This window comes from Numenius arquata, chromosome 1 (assembly GCF_964106895.1).
Source record: "Numenius arquata chromosome 1, bNumArq3.hap1.1, whole genome shotgun sequence".
Taxonomy (NCBI): Eukaryota; Metazoa; Chordata; class Aves; order Charadriiformes; family Scolopacidae; genus Numenius; species Numenius arquata.
In genome coordinates this window covers 126831452-126849047 of record NC_133576.1, presented here as the reverse complement: position 1 = coordinate 126849047, position 17596 = coordinate 126831452, and the positions used below count along the sequence as shown (strand labels likewise).

The 17596-nt window shown below is 37.4% G+C and overlaps 1 protein-coding gene across 1 annotated transcript in view; it reads left to right on the top strand.

Moving 5' to 3' along the window:
* Nucleotides 1–17596, top strand: part of ARHGAP42 (Rho GTPase activating protein 42) — a 157344-nt gene that overhangs the window by 102106 nt on the left and 37642 nt on the right. Inside the window, exons 5-7 of the mRNA XM_074144890.1 lie at nt 3982–4083; nt 8598–8708; nt 15849–15953. Coding sequence (XP_074000991.1) covers nt 3982–4083; nt 8598–8708; nt 15849–15953 — 318 coding nt within the window. The remainder of the gene's footprint in view (nt 1–3981; nt 4084–8597; nt 8709–15848; nt 15954–17596) is intronic.

Here is a 17596-nt window from a genome sequence, read left to right as displayed (position 1 = left end):
ACTTCTGTTTATTCTCCTTACTTAGTCTGCTTCTAGCTTTGAAGTGAGAAACTCCTTGTGTTAAAATCTGGAAAAAAAAAGGAAGAAGTTAATAAGATGTACTATCCCTGGAAACAGTGCCCTTGAGCTAGAAGTTGTCCTGATATCAAGGAAGCTCCAAATTATTAGTTTTCTCTTTAATTAACTGCTGTAAAAACTGTGAGGGTAGTGGTTGAGTGTATCACTGTTACAGCGGGAGAGGTACAGTCTGGGAGGGGGCTGGCAGTGCTGGCAGAAGACCAGGAGAGCCTTCAAATTCTCCATGTCCTCACGAATGGTGCCACAGCTTCGGATGAGATACAAGATGCCTTGCAACCACAGTTAGCTTATTTGAAGTTGTAATTTTTTTTCTTGCTCTTGGGGAGTTGTATCTCTTTAGGTGTGATCGTTTACTTTCTGTGTTTTCCTTTTTATATATAAATAGAATAGATAGTGTGATAAGTAATTCAAGGGGTTTGTTGTAGATGTAAGCACAAAATGTAAGCGGCTGGATTTGGTGCACTGAAAACTAAATGAGATGTATGAATGGATCTGTCTTGGCGTTGACGTGCATTTGACATGCTATGATAGAAGAGGAGCTATTTCAGGTGGCCAAGTCCCATTTTCACACCTTTCTCTTTAACTCTCACTTAGACTTCAGACTCTTTCTCAGCTCTTGGTAGGTAAAGGTTACGCTAATGTTAATGTGAGCTCAAGTGCCTGATCAGACTTCAGATTATCCATTAACTGTGTATCAGCTTGATTCTGAGACAAACTGTTGATGAGGCAAGAGGAATACCTACTGCTCATATCATAAATCTATCAGGGAAGTAATTGGTGCTGGGCTGGGTGATTCCCAGTGTGACACAGGTAATCCTGCAGGAGCTTTCCTCGTGGTTCCCCGTCTCATTCCTTAGGTCCGGCCTCTGAGGCAGCAAAGGCAAGCACAACATCAAGTCCAGATGTGCAGCAAAAGTCATCCGTACCCAGGCTTCATTGTCAAATGCCATGGCAAGTTACGTTCTGAAGTAGATGGTCCATTGGACAGGGTATCCACCACTGAACTCCAGCAGCTTGTCACCAAAGGCTTCAATATTGTGATCAAGCAGTCTCCTTTCCCAACTTTCAGTGGCATGGAAAAAAAATTGAGAAGTATTTCTCCTTGCATTTTATATTGCATCAGTTGAGTTTGCCTTTGACTTGGGGATTTCCTCAAGGTGGTGACTTTGCCACCTGAGTCACTTGGATTTTAAAATCATCCAGTTCATTTTTTTTTTCATCCAGCACCTTAACATCATTGTCTCAGAAGATAAGACAGTATGGAACGAACTGCACCTTTTATTCAAAAGGTATCTGTGGTGTGTGATCAACTAAACTGAATTTTTGTTTGTGACAGAAGGAGATACTGAGATACTCAGGTTGCTCTTGTTTGATCATAAAGACGTGGCACTTGAGTATTTCCCAGTAAAACGGTGGCTGTGGAACCAATCTGTGATTTCAGTCCCACAAAAGTTGATTTCTTGGCTTATCAGTCATTTGGCAGGTCCTGCCTTCTGCTTTCTCTCTTTCTTTTAAGAATGTGTTTGTGAAAGATTTTGGAAGATAATTCATATAGCTTCTTTTCCCTTGCTAGGCAAAATACAAGCATTTTTTTTTTGTTCTTTTTGCCTCTTTCCCCCTCATATCTGCATAGCTGTAACTAAATCACAGAATCACAGAATCGCTAGGTTGGAGGGGATCATCTAGTCCAACCTTAAAAACAAAACAAAACAAAACAAAAACAAACCCACAAACAAACAAAAAACTACCAACACTAAACCATATTCCTGAGCACCATGTCAACTCGTCCTTTGAACATCTCCAGGGATGGTGGCTCAACCACTTCCCTGGGCAGCCCATTCCAATGCTTGATAACCCTTTCAGTGAGGAAATTTTTCCTAATATCCAACCTGAACCTCCCCTGGCACAACTTGACGTCGTTTCCTCTTGTCCTATCACCTGTGACTTGGGAGAAGAGACCGACCCCCGCCTCTCTACACCCTCCTTTCAGATAGTTGTAGAGAGCAATAAGGTCTCCCCTCAGCCTTCTCTTCTCTAGACTGAACAACCCCAGCTCCCTCAGCCTCTCCTCATAAGACTTATTCTCCAGACCCCTCACCAGCTTTGTTGCCCTTCTCTGGACCCGCTCCAGCACCTCAATGTCTTTTTTGTGGTAATGGGCCCAAAACTGGACACAGTACTCGAGGTGGGGCCTCACCAGTGCTGAGTACAGGGGGACGATCACCTCCTGAGTCCTACTCACCACGCTGTTCCTGATACAGGCCTTCTTGGCCACCTGGGCACACTGCTGGCTCATGTTCAGCCAACAGTCGACCAACGCCCCCAGGTCCTTTTCTGCCAGGCAGCTTTCCAGCCAAATATAGAAGGCATTAGGAATTTTTCTGTATTGTTAATTAATATTTTGTTGGGTCAAGTGCCTTCTTTTCCTTATGATGTCTTTTGAAAATTTTTCTATTGTGAAGTAATGAGAAAATTAAATTGTGCATATTTTGCATACTAAAAATATTTGAACTTTTTGCAGGTTAGAAAGTATATGATGTGTTTTATAATCGAGTATAATTACCATTGTGAACCTTAGTCACTGGAGCTAGTCAGTAAATAGTTTGTTGGTACAGCTGGTTGGTAAGTTTTCATTCATGGAATTCAGTTCTTCTGTTTCTTATTTCTCTGTCTGACCTGACTTTCCCATAATATGACAAAGAAAAACAGGGCGGTACCACAGTGCAGGCAAGTTATTTGGTTTTGTATATAACAATTTCTAGGGAGATAGGGGTCAGGAAAAGAGACATGGCAGATCAGCTGGTGTTACTGCATTATGTCCAATAATTAGTTTTTTCAGCATTAATAGCTTTTGCACATGTGTAGGTAGGACTGGTCGTCTTGAGTTTTCTTTGTTTTCTCAAACATTCAACTTGTTAATCATTAGAAAAAATCATTAGGACTTACCTAAGAATGTAAAAGTCACTGGCAGAGTGTTGCTCTTAATTAGAGGAGATACAATTTTTTAATTAAAAATTATATTTTTATAATTAATAATTAATGATTTCTTCTCCTAGCCCCCGAAATTTGGTACTTTTTGAAAGATGGAAAAACTTTTTAGAAAGCTTTTTCTTAAATTTCAGATTTAAATTTCAGAATAATTGATTTTTTAAAAAATGAAGTACAAATTCTAAATTAGGTTACAGAAAATAAGATGTTTCTTAATTTACTCATAAGAGTAGCTTTCTTTTCTATTATCTATTGAAGAAGTTGTACAGTAGAAATGTAAGGATTGTCTGCGCATAATGGGAAAAACTTAAGAGGAGTAGGAAAGGAAAAAGGCAGGATAACTCTTTTAAATGAGACAAGCTTAAATATTCAGACATGTAAAAATATTATTGGAAACAGACTTTTGGAACCAATTTCGTTTTGCAACCATGTATATACTTTTCCATCATCCTCATATTCTAAGAGTGTGGGTGGAAAATAAGCATATTAGTCTTAAATGCAAAGGATAGGCCTGTATCGTCATCAAATTTGTAATACTCGCCTACCTCTTCCACAGTGTTTTTATTCAGCAAAAGTAGTGTGACAGGTAGATACATCTTGAATCTTGAGTATTATTTTGCATTAAATGTCTGCTTAGCAAGATGCCACGTACATAAAACCTCATATATATTTTTTATGGGAAACTATGTGGGTTTATTATTTATGGGAAAAATCCTGCTTAATATAGCATTTAATAATTGAATCAGTCCTCTTAGTATCTTCAGGCCCAATTCAGAATTAAACCCTAAAAACATTGGAACCGATAAAAGTGGCTTTAGAACCAGACATATTTTGGTACCTCTTCTTTCTTTTAATTTGTTAGCTCTGATATTTAATTTAGTCAACTACTTTACTTGGCAATGTTTTGTTTTTCAGGATGGGAAGAAGAAGTTTGACAAGGAAAGTGAAAAATATTATTCCATCCTAGAGAAGCACTTAAATTTATCAGCAAAGAAAAAAGAATCTCATTTGCAAGATGTAAGCACCAAACGCACTCTTTCCCCGTTTCACATTTGCATAGAGATCATGATAACAATCTGGTTCTCTTCAAGTCATACTCTATTTTGTTAATGTGAAATTTTGGTGATTTCTTGTAGTCACGCTTGTTGTGAATATAAATTCTTGTGTGGGATTAATATGACCCTAATAAGAGTTAAATATTTTAACAAGGCAATGTTCTATATGTCCAACTTTGTGTACTTCAAGTACAGCTAATGTTTATTGATTGCAACAACAGAATTATATTACTGCAATAAAAATGTGACTTTTATAAGGTATACGTAGAATATTTGAAAGTCAAATAATTAATTGCTTTTTTTGCTATTTAATTTATTACTCTATGAAATTATGTTTCTGTTTCACATAAATTTTAATCTGGGAGATTGAACTGAGATCACTTTAATGATGCTTTTTTTAGTCTTCTTTTTTCTTCTTTTTCACCTTATTCTGAGATTGCAGCATCATGCCCTGAAATTGTATCCACAACTTCAGCCTTGAAGAGTCTGTATGGCTAATTCCTTTCTGTTAAAAAAAAAAAAAAAAACAAAAAAAACAACAAACAAAAACCCACAAAACAAAAACGTGAAGACTGCTAGTTTAACAGGAGGATTCCAGGGCTTTTCAGTATGTTGGTAGAAATAATTATGATTTGTCTTTGAGGCAAAAACCAGCAATTTGATATCAATGACACATTGGGATCTGTGCCAGAAGTAGTTAAAAATTATTTTGATAGGATTACTCTTGTCACAGTCACTCTTAAATCACAGGGATTGCTTTGCAGATGGAGTTTTCACAGAAGGTGTGACCATCACTCAGTCACAAATCACAGGATTTTTTTTTCATGTTTACCAGTAATACTATAATTCAAATTAAATGAGGTTTAACAATTCAAAATTTCTAATGATGTTTATAATCCTGATTTGCCATTGCTGTCTATAGAATAATCAGTCTAGATAAGACATTAGTTATGTAGGACTGGTTAATTGCTCCACTTTCATGTCAAAGTTGTAGATGTACAGCTTTTACTTTTCCATAAATATCCTGTGTATTGATGAAGAAGCAGTTCTGTTAGAGAGTAAGCACCAGCTGAGAAAAATTAATTAATTAATTTCTTATCAAAAAGTGGAAAAGTGAATTTAAGCACCAATTTACTCCAGACTAGAAATAAAATAAAAAAAATAAAGTATTTTACTCTTGAGACATGAGAATAATTGCAGTCTAAAAAAAGCAACTGAAGTGAAAAGTACCAACTGTGAATCTAATAAACTGTGGTAGAATAATAAAGGATTTGGCTCAAGTATATAAACTAATGGAAAACCGGAATAAATTTTTCCACTGTGTCCTTAAGTGACATCTCTGGATTTAAAAATCTTGTAACTGAGGCTGAGGTTTTTGCCTTTGCTGGACACCCCACATGTAAAGCATCTAGGGCATAATTTGTCATTTCTTTCTGGTCCGGTTTTTATGCAGCTATAGGTGTGCTGAATCAGCAGCATAGGCCCACCATATGTTGAAGGTAACAATAGCAAATCTGTACCAAAAACGTCAACTGGGAAGATGTTTGGCCTGTATCTGTATCGTAAATAAAATGAGGCCAAGCACCAATTCCTGGCCGGAAATCGGAGTGATAGCTGTTGACTCACATCCAGAGTGATTTGGGTGAGCCCCATTTATAGCCCGTACATCCAGGATGGAGTTCACAGGACCAGGGCACGAGCAAAGAACCAAGTGATGCTGGCAGCTGGGGCTTTAGTGCTCAATGCAAGTGAAGGGAAGTCCTTGCCTCAAGCTGACCTCAGGCATTTAGTGAGATGGAAATACCATTTTTTAACTGCTACTGGCACACTGAAAAATACTTCTTTTTTAACCCACTGTTTCTTTGAATTGTTGAGGTTTCTTGGTACCTCATCATGTTATGTGGGTTAAAGAGTACTGGGATGAGCAAGGAGTAGTTCTCGTACTGTATTGGGCTATTTTACATATCTCACTTGAGTGCAATAGAGAGCACCTTAATTAGGCATCTAAAGTTTGGTGGTCTGAACTTATTCTATAGAGAGTGGTTTGCATATATGCATGTAATTGAAATATGTTGGGTATTTTGAGCCTGTGAGACTGCTTGTGCAATTTATGTAGATGATTAGACTTTTCTTCCCTTTAGCATCAAAATGAAACTTCATAATACTGTCTTTCCAGTGCCTACAGAAGTCTACACTGGAACAGAAAATGGTCAGGATTGAGTGGTGTGAAAAAGTTAATAAACGCCTGATTTAATTCTCTGAGATCTGTTCCAGAATCAGGCGTAAATATAGAGCAACAGTTCCAGTCTCCAAGCTTATGTGAAGCTCTGGTATACGTTTTAGTGATATCTTACAACAATGAAAATATTGCTCACTATAACTAGATACTGTACAAGTAGAGACTCAAAATCATATCTGTCAAATCTTTTTATTTTTTACATGCAGTTTGAAGTCATAGAAAAAACATGTGAAAATCCTTTCAGCTTTTGAAACTTTAAAATCACTTTCAAAATGGTTCTTACAAATCTGAATCCTTGGTGTTCACACAAATTCATAAGCTTCTACAGAATGATGATTTAGCCCTGTACACTAGTGGTGATTATGGCCTTAATTCACAAACCCATCCACATTTCAGTGAGCACTTGGTTGTCCTAAGTATCATTACAACTACAGCCTGCTTAAATACTGTTCAGAATAGAGATGGATTTAATTAGGTGTTTAAATACTTTTTCTGAGTCAAAGCCTGAAAGAGCTAATTTCTAAAACTGGATACTATTATTTGCTTACAATTAAATGTGAAAGCCGAGGTCTGTCTCAAGTGCTTATTGATGGCTCTTGCGTGAGCAAGGGCTTCCTGGTATCCTGTCCCAGAGTGGTGGCACCTGATTCTGTTCAACTATGTAGCATTGCCTTTGTGATATATTTTTTGTGAAATTATTATTGTATTGTGAAACTATTAACAGAGTATCAAAGAAAACAGTAGCCAAATGCACTACATGAATGGCACATGGCAGAGTTAATTCTGTGGTAAAGCACTTGATTATTGGAATTTTGAGTGCTTGATTTCTGCTTCATAATATTGGTTTGTGTACTTAATTTCATGATTAGTTTTTTATATGCATGGGAGGGAAATACTAGTACTGAATCATTTGGACCATATCACTGAGGACCATGCTTTGAAGTGGTGTTAGAGCACTGTGCTAGGGAAGTGGATCAGTATTGTTAAGAGTCTGTGCAGCCAAATCATGATAGTAGCATGTCCTTGATTTAAAAAGCAATGTTAATTATATATGGTGCTATTGATGACCAAGTTCTGCCTGAAGGAAAACAGCAACATTTTGCATTTGTACTTTTAAAAGTACTAAACCTCTTTTACAATGTGTTTGCTCGTTTAACATTTGCTGTCTAGGGAAGACAGCTTTTCCAGTTTCCCCATATTTGTTATGTTTAATGCCAGAATAGAACTAGAGAACATACAGAAGAATACTGCTATATTTTAACTGGCATATGTCAAAAATAGCTGAACTGGTCTTACTTACATTGTCGATACTTGATACAATTTCTTTTTGACCTAAGACCAAAACCTAACTAATGCAGCCCAAAAGGGATTTGCTTGAGAAAATGATTTGTTACAAAGGAGAATGAGTTAAAATGGAATCTGTATTTCTTCTTTAAGCATTATCCACATTCTACACTGCTTGTCTGTTAGGCCCCTCTCCCATGGCTTGTTTAAATTGAGGATAAAAACCTTTTTATCAGCTGATAAGAGTTAATTCTTTAGCTGTTTAGGCAGAAGACACTGTTTTGGTACTGGATCTTCATGTCAAGTGGTATTATTCAGGCACTTCTGACAAGTATTGCCTTGTAGTTCTGGCATTTCAAAATTAAAGCATGAAAAATAATTGATTTATGAGGTTAAGGACTTAAATATGTTTATATTTCAACAGCATGTGACTCATACTATGAAATAGTAAGTTGCAAGATGTCGTTAAAGACAGTCTATTTAAGAGAGAAAATACCTTCTTGGGAAGGTATTTGAAGCTGAGAAATAGATATGATTTTCACTACATGTGGTACTCAAGCATTTCAATAGAATTAAGTATCTTTTTGTCCCTCCTTAATTCCTATCCTGCTTCCGTTTCTTTTTCTGAACTTGCCATATACGAGCGAGAGAGTTCCTGCTGCCACCTTCCTTTGTTTCCCTGCAGACTCACCTGAAAATTAGAATATTAAAGTGCAAAAAGGAAGAGGAACCCAAAAAGGAGTGGAGGGAAAAGGCATGAGGCTAAAATGTTAACTTCTTAAACTTGTGCTTAGCTATTTTAAGTAGGTAATCTAATTTTCAGGAAGAAAACTGAACCCCATGAAGCTTGTAAAGTAATCTTATGGAAGATTTGTTTGTTAAGGACAAAATCTGGTTTTAAAGCGATCATGATGAGTAAATTAATGTTGTCTGTATTTCATTTTGTCTTTTAGGCAGATACACAGATTGACAGAGAACATCAAAACTTCTATGAAGCATCATTAGAATATGTTTTTAAAATTCAAGAAGTGCAAGAGAAAAAGAAATTTGAATTTGTAGAACCTGTAAGTTTTTTATTTTATATTCTGTGGAATGCATGCATTTAAAGCTGAAAATTGAATTTAAAATACCTAATTTTTGCTCCCTTTTTAAATTGTGATTGCAGGTTGTTTGTGTATAGACAGACATTAAGATCTTGGCTTGGGCACTTTCCATGTTTATTAAAGGATTATGTAAGAGTATCATATCTACTGTGAGGTGAAATGTCTGGTGACTTGGAGTGTGCATAACATTTTAATGGGACAACATGTAATGTTGTGTCTGTGCAACACATAATGGATGTTTCCTAATACCATGGTTTCATGGCTGAAGTTTTGAGCCAGCTTTTGGATTTAAATATTCCATGTAGGCAGTGTACACTTATGTTTTTCATGAAATAAATGAAATATGCATGAAATAAAGTGAAAAGACAAATTTTCTGTAGGATAGGTAGGTTTTGGGTTTTTGTTGGTGGAGTCATTTGTCTTTAGTTTACTTTGCACGTAAAAGAAAGCACATGTTGACACACCATAAAAGAGGAAGATAGAAGCTGTGTTTCAAAGTCCGTATTCAGATCTGGGATTTTCTCCTGGATTGTTTCTGCTGCCAACCCTAACTGTCTTTTGGGTCAGTCAGTACCAAAAGCTGTTTCAATACAATGTGCCAGCATGTTTCTTTGGCATATTAGTAGTATTACTACTGTTCGTGTTATACAGGACTAGCTTGCCACTTGCCTGATTTAGTTAGTACCTGTAGCCCTTGAGAGAGAACTTCTGATGTCATCTGTCCCTTCCCATTAAACATAGTAAGCACAGCAGAGCACCAGCTGTGAAAAAGGAACATGACAAGTATGACTTTTTCTCTCTCCACACCATCTTCCAGCTTCCCTGTAACTAATGGAAGCAGCACTCTTGACTGTGAAACAGGTTGAATTACATCTCTAACACCCAATGTCACCAAGAAGAGCTTCTCAGACGCCTCCTTTCCATGAGAGGAGAATGTATTGTATAGTGAATGTTTGACATTGATGCAAACTAATGAACCTGGATTCAGCAAGCAGTACTTACAGAAATCCTATCTTTATGGCATACAGCTGCCAAATCTTAGAAACTAAAACTTCGCTCAGATTCCTAAATAAGAACATTTTTCTACCTGTCACAGATTAATCCAGAGTGTCTCTCTCTGTCTGCTTCTGCAAAACTCTCACATCCTGGAAAGATCTAGCAATTTTGACCTAGCTCTGACCCTGGTATAGGAGACTTTATGCTGCTTTAATTTAATAGAAACTTTCTGCATTGAGAAGGCTGTACATTGGGAAATATTATTGTGCAATTGCATATAGTTACAATAGGGCATCTTTCATCCTATGTGCTAGACAGAGAGGAAAAATAAATTTGATTTTATATATTTTAGCTGGAGATACTGAGCTTTATCCTTTTGACCAGGAGCTGTCCCCACACTATGTCAGCCATCACAGCAGCAGCTATGAATTACCAAAATGAAAGAGCAATTAATCAGTTCATCAGTGCTGCTACTGAGCAAGCAGTCAGGGGAGGTTATTGGTAAACTCAGTCTGGTGGACCTGGGTATTTTTGTCACCAGGTGTACATATCCAGTAGGTAAAATCTACTTTTGAGTGGATCAGTTGCTATCCTGTGTCAGATCAGTGGGCGTTTTAGCCCAGTATGCTGTTTGTTGCACACAGGTCGATACTTGATGTTCTAGAGGAAGGTATGGGAAATACTCTGGTGACTGAGTAACTATAGCCCTTGCAGGCAGTGTCTTCTGGCTTCAGGTGTGAATTTTTCATAATCAATCTGAATATAAATGGAGCTTAAATTGTAATATCAGTTACAAAATTTTGAACTTTCAGAATTCTTAATTTTTTTGTTTCTAGTCTGTTGCATACAACATGCTGGAATAAAAGCATTTACGAAAACCCATAAGGCAAAGTATACAAAGTAAATTATAATACACATCAGCAAATAGATGAGAAAAAGGAAAATAAAAAAGTCTTCAAAACAGGCTTTCTAAAAAAGCATAGTTTATCTAAGTGATGTTGGAAGTATGAGCATGTGCTCCTAGATGCAAGTAGATAAGGACAAAGCCTAACACTTTAAAATCACACGTCAAAAGAATTGCCATATTATTGATTTTCCTTTGTGTGCTCTGCGGATGTTCAGATGCTAAAAGATGCCTGGTTGTGCGTCTATAGAGACATCCCTTCTGAGGAGCTCTGCTGGTTGTGGGGCGTTCTAGTGCATGTGCTGCTTATGTCTCTGGTTTATCAGCTCAGTGTCACGTCTCCATATAATTCTCAGTCTGATGTGTTCCTAATAGACTCTTTGAAAGAGAGTTTAACAAAAGAAAAGAAAGGCTGTTAGTTCAGGGAAGGAGGAAATTATGATGCCCATGTGGAAGAAGGATAAGTACATGACGTGGGAATAAAACTTGAAAAGCAAATGGTCTGCTGGAGGTCCTTGTAAGATCTTCAGTTTGTCTATGCCAAAAGATAAGGATGGTCTGATGGGAAGCAGAGTGGGAGAAGTAGCCTATGAAAAATTGCCAGGTGGGTTACACCTAGGACAGTAGGACAGTGGAAGTTGGTAAGAGTGGAGTTATGTTCCTTTCTAGAGGAGAGTGGGGAGAGATTTTAAGGTACAAAATGCTAGTGCTAGTGACTCATATTCTGAGTAGAGGATTATAACATTTAGAGTACATTTTTGCACTGCTTCTCAGGTCCTGGATTTCTCTGCATCTCAGTGGCCAGTCCGGCCCAAACCATGACAATCTTGTTTCAAGGAGTCGCTAATGTGTACTAGTGTGAGTAACTAAGGGCTGCCTGTTTGTGGTCCTCCCAGATCTAGATTTTTTCCAAGCAAAAGAACCAAACCTAAAGCTTTTAATACAGACAACGAATTTAAACTTTTTCTCAAGGACAAATTAGTGTTAAAAACTACAGGGAGTTAAACAACAAAGCAAAGTAAGTGACAATAATCTCTCATCCTAATCTTGCCCTCATGGACCCAGAGAAGCTGGTTCAAACCAACCCAGCTTTCTGAGGATGTAACGCTTGTTAAGAGAAATACAAATGCCTTCCTAGAGCTCCACTTTGTCTCTTGGCCTGTAGAAATCAGGGCACAGAGTTCATAAGCAGTAAACTACCTGAAATATGAGGGGTGATCCATTAAATGTCAGACAAGCCCAGAAGTGTTTATTTAAAGAGGAAAAAAAACCCAAAACAACCAACAAACCCTGCCTGTAATTGCGTGCAGTTCCATGAGACTTCACTGTGGATGTTAAACTCAATTTCCCCTTTCTTGTATTTTCTACGTTATTGACTACATTCACTTTAATCTGATGAATAAGTGCTATCTCCTTATAAATAAAATGAAACCAGGGAGACAGGGACTTCTGGCTGATGTGCTGCAGGCCAAAGGTTAAATTCCTCCCCTATCCGAAACCGAAGTACAGTCTTCTTCCTGTGAGAATGAAATGACCAGGCAGTCTTGAGGTCACCAGCTCTACATAAAAATAAATAAAGTCTCAAGAAATAGTTGGATTTTGTTTCAGGTTCTGTGTTGAAATCCTTGCGGTGCTGGGGTAGTGAGTAGCATTGTATTACGGAGTTCAGACCTCGCCTTTTGTTGATGTGACTGATTAGATACTCAGATTGAGGTGACTATAAGGCACTTATTGAAATAAAAAAATTGTTGATAGGAACACATCGGGCATTGTATGTGAAGTTTGGTGAAACAAATCACCTCTTTATATGTGAAGACCACCTCAAAATACATTCTGAAAATCTGATTATTTTTTTTTTTTTATTTAATAAATCTCTTTAAAATTATGAGCCTGCCTTTAGCAGCAGTGCCACTTGTAACACCAGCAACAAGAAAACCCCACTGTGACCGTAGGCCTAGGGGCAAAAGTCCCTGGATTTTAGATCTCCTGCATGCAATGCCATGGCTGTACCTGTCCTGATGGAAATGATTATGAAGATGCCTCAGCAGCACAGGCCCATTGGGTACGGGGCATTTTCTGATCCCTGTTCTTCCCCCACTGGTGACATGTGCATAGAAGCAAATACCAGCCTCAGTGTCAGTTATTTCAACACAGAACTTGAATAAGCTGGTCTAGGACTTGCATAAGATAAGCATATTTTTACTTTTCTTTTATTCCTATTTTTCTAAGTGTTCAGAGAGTATTTGATCAAGAGACCCTCAAGGCCAGATCCTCTGCAATGCACAACTGCCAGAATACCTGAGGAGTACTTTGACAAAAATGCATTCAGATTTTTCTGAGGGTTTTTTGCTCCTATTTTTTTACTTTGTGATAAATTCAGCGTTGCTGCCATCTTGTGTTAGATATTTTTCTCCTCGGTATTTTTCCATGTACTCTGTAAAAGCGTTTTGTGTACTGGGAGATGGTTTTCTTCAAGTATTGAAGCTGAAATTTAAACAGTTCATAGTACATTCTCCTGAATGCCCTTTAAACTGATCTTTAAAATTCAGGCATAAGCTGACGTACTGAAACTTTCTCCCACTAGTTTTTTTATTTTACAATTTTGTTGTGCTCTAACGTTCTGGTCTGGCTGCGGTTTTGCGGAGTGCTCATATTACTCCTTCAGTGAAAGGGGTGGGTTTAGCAGCAGGCTCCTACTTACAGGTTAAGTTAATCCACGTCCTTTTGATTTAACCAAGTAAGAGTAAGCACAGGAGTAGTTATGCTGCTGTATCTTAAAGAGCTGTAGTTGGGAGTGCTGATGAGTTACTGGATCTAGATTGTGGGCACAGATTTCCCCATCTGGACCCAGAGCAGAGTCCTAGTTACAATTTCTGTACTTATTTTATACTTCATTCATAAAAAAGGAAGTTTAGTCTTCTTTCTTTTCTAGAATTACATTATAAACCTTAAAATTATAGAACTCTTTACATAATTGGAGCTTTTTAAGGTAAATTGTTGTATTTAGACCTTCCTCAGGACCACTTGAATAACCACTAAGAGATTTTCAGGGCCAGGTCCTTAGCTGAGAAAATGATTTCAGCTGGACCAGATGATCATGTAAAGCTGAGATGATTTACACAAGCTCTGGAGCCCTTCACTTGCCTGTGTTGCCTTTGTTTGTTTGGTGGTGGGATGCAGTTCAGGAATTTATGCCCATTGTAGAGGCCCCACAAAAAGAGGCTTTTATGCCCAAAGATCTTCCCAGTTCTTCATGCTCTGTGACCAACATAGTGGGCAGTGATGGGCTTTCACCACCTCTGCCTGAGGCCAGCGTTTCATCTGATCCTGCAATACCAGTAAAAAACAATCCCAGACATGCCTTCACGCTTCTATTTGCACCAGCACTGATGGTCTGTTAACCTCAAACTGCTTTAACTTACTAACGCAGCAAACCAGCAGGCTCCTGGAGGCAGGATGCTCACTGAAGGGCTGAGTGATGCCAGAGCTGGCGCAAGGATGTGTGGGAATCCTGACAAAGCTGAATGGTGAAAGGGAGGAAAAACGGGAAGGGGAGAGCAAGACTTCAGTCTGATAGCAGCAAGTCATCATATTAGCTCCTCTACCCAGAGACCTGCGTCCTTGATCTCTCATCTGTCCAGCTGCGGAAGCTTGCTTGTTAAAGGGTGTAGAATGTCTCGTGATGCTGGAATGGATGGGGCTCTAAAATTGCAAAATACTATTTTAGCTATTTCCCTGAAGTATACGTGTTACCTCAGTACTGCAGTCTCTTAGCAAGCCATAGGAAAGAGGGAGGCAGAAAAATTTAACTACATTTCTTCAAGTAAGGTTGAGCGTAAATTTAAAGAAAATATAAACACAGTAAAAGCTCATTTTTAAGCAGTTTCACTTACAATAATCCATGGTAGTGGTAACACAAAGAAAAGTGCATTATATATGAACGATGGCATTTCTGTTGCCTGAATATAGGCTACTTCAATAGTCGATGGAGAAAGATATATGTTTCCATTGGATCATTCATCCCATCCTGAGAGAGAAGTATGAAAAAGGAAAGAGAATTATGCTCTGGAATACCTGTGGTATTTACTGAGTTAGAAGGCAGCCTGGACAGTCAGTTACTTAGTTTAGATTATTAGTTTTTCAATGGCTGCAATATACTAGGATAAATCTGTCCTGTTAAAGCTTTTGTTATTGTATGTCCAAGTTAATACCTCTTTTTTCTGTTGTTTTCTTTACTTGGTTGTGTGTAAGCTGAATTATATATACAAAGAAAATGGTCCATAATAAAAAATTAAATGCTTGTTATTTAATAGCAGGTAAGAACACTTACAGCAATGTCAAAACATTTTTTAAATTTAGAACAGAATAAATTAGAAAGCTTTTAAAATTAATAGGTGGTAGGAATGCATTAATTCAACAGCTAAAATAAGCATTCAGATAATCTAGTTGTGCTTTTTACTACTTAAATGTTATTTTAAAGTGAACTTTAAAAAGAATTTTCAACTGGATATGTACAAACCTCAACTGTTCTGTTGGAGTCAGTCACAGACATACCAGATAGAGTTTGTGTTTTTTTCAGAGCAGGAAGAAATAGTCTGGATTTCTTGTGTTACATTAAGCTGTCCAAAACATACTTTCAAGAGTCTCATTTGTGGAAAATAGGTCATAGCCCAAGCAATTACTATGAAGAAAGTGAAAAAATATTTTGAAGAAAAAAACCTTGAACTCTGAAAGTATGAACTTGGAAAATGCACACCATTGAAGACTTCAGCTGGAATACTGGACAAAATGACTAGGGGTGAATTAAATTATTATGGAAATGACAACTTCATGATGCACAAGCCTGTTTAACACCTCTCTTTCTTAAGGCCTGACCACGGATTGCTTGCTCGGCAAAGGTTTGCTATTATGAGTAATGAAACCTTACAGTGTTCCAGTAGCTAAGACATAGAATGTGTTTTGCTGATATTTTGCCATATTTTGCTGCTGAAAACTAATAGAAGATCAACTGTCCTTAGTTACTGCTTTCTAATATTCACCCGAATAGAAAAAGTGTGTAGCAGTTGCTAAGAACTATTTTTTCACTATCACAGGCAATATCTATTCCTTATAAGTTAGTGTATGTTTTGTTATGTTTGTGTTATATAGCGTTAAGAGCACATGTTAAAAAAATACAGTGCTTCTCAATTTTACCTTTTCAGCTCTTGGCCTTTCTTCAAGGATTATTTACATTTTACCATGAAGGATATGAACTGGCTCAGGAGTTTGCACCATACAAGCAGCAGCTGCAGTTCAATTTGCAGAACGTAAGGATGATTTGTACTTACACCATTTTGTTTGCTAATTTAATTTCAGGATATTAAAGTAGACTCATAGCACTTTATTGGAACTTTAAATCTTGTAATGTTTTAGTAAGCTAAAATCAAATTAATATATGAATAGGCAAAATTTATTTTTGTTAAGGTTAATGCAATGAAGATTCTCGGCAACAAATAACTTTGGAAAAATTAATCTTCAGATAGTTCATTTGTGATTTCCAGGTTAAAATTTTTGGAGCAAGAACCAGAAAAGCAGGACAGCAGCCAAGTTTTTATTAGAAAACACAGTAGTCCAGATAGGTTTAAACATGTGTAAATGCTTCCTTGAGAGTGGGGCCTATCATCTGGAGTGGATGTCCCAAAAATGCTCCAACTGGTATACAACGATGCAGTTTGTTTCTTTAAGATCACAGATTGCCACAGAAAGCTTATCCTGCTGTCCTCTAAGTTCCCGCTGTATATAGAACACACCTGGGAAGCCATTCTCGGGCTGTACTCTGGATTTACTTAAGCAGCATTGGAGAACCGGTGGGGCCTTCCTCCACGGTGAGAAGCTCTCACGAGCACTAAGTTCCATCAGAAGAATGGATCTATTATTTGTGTACAGAGTTCAAAGTATAACTATATATATTCTTCAAAGTATAACTTTATAACAAAGTATAACTATATAACTTCAAAGTACAGAACGAATTAAAAAAGAGTGAAGGAATTCTATCATTCTATCATTTACTTCAAATGATGTATTTTTGAGGTGACTCCATTTCTTTTTCATTTCATTCTCTCAAGAAAATATACTAGCCCAACAGAAATTTTTGTAGCTCCACTAGAGTCAAAGAAAGTACGACAGTTTAGAAGATCTGACATCAGCTTTTGTGGATGGTGCCTTGGCCACTGAACTTAGGGAATATGAAACAGGTCTGGGAGTACAAGAACACCTTACTGTGCTCAACTGCTGTTCCCGGTGGTTACTGGAAAATAAAACATCGACATTTTCCCTGTAGCATCTTGCTATTAGAGAGGCATATGTTGGCTCAAAGTTGGAAGACAGCATTGGCTTAGCACTGTTAATGTAGATCTGCATTCTTAGGAGTACTGCACTATTCTAGGTTTTGCTGCAATGAAACGTACATCACACCTCCGTAGCCCTCTCCCCTTTTATGTCTGTTATTCATATGCAGATATAGATCGATCCCATTTAAAACACTGCTTGGGGAAATAAGACAAAACCTCCTAGATAATTAATCTTTTCCTTTTATATCAAAATGCAAATGTTCTCTGTCTGTAGAGCATCTCAGCCGCCTTGTCCTTTCAAATTATGTATTTGCTACTTTTGGTTTGCTAAGACTCTTTTAGATAAAGGCACAAGGGGTCAGTGTTGTTGCACAGCAGTTTCAGTGAAAGGGTGAAAATGTGCTTCAGTCCAGAGATTTATTTACTTCAATATGGCAAGTTCTGAGAGGAGCATGAGCCTACAGCACAGACCAAAACTGGCATTGTAAGTCAGAATATGTTGGTGTCTTCTACGCGCATATCTATAGAGAGAGACTTGTTAAAGATTTTTTTTATTTTAATGTTAATTAAGAAATAGTTATACTTGGTCTCTTCTTAAATAGTATATAAGTATAACTTGA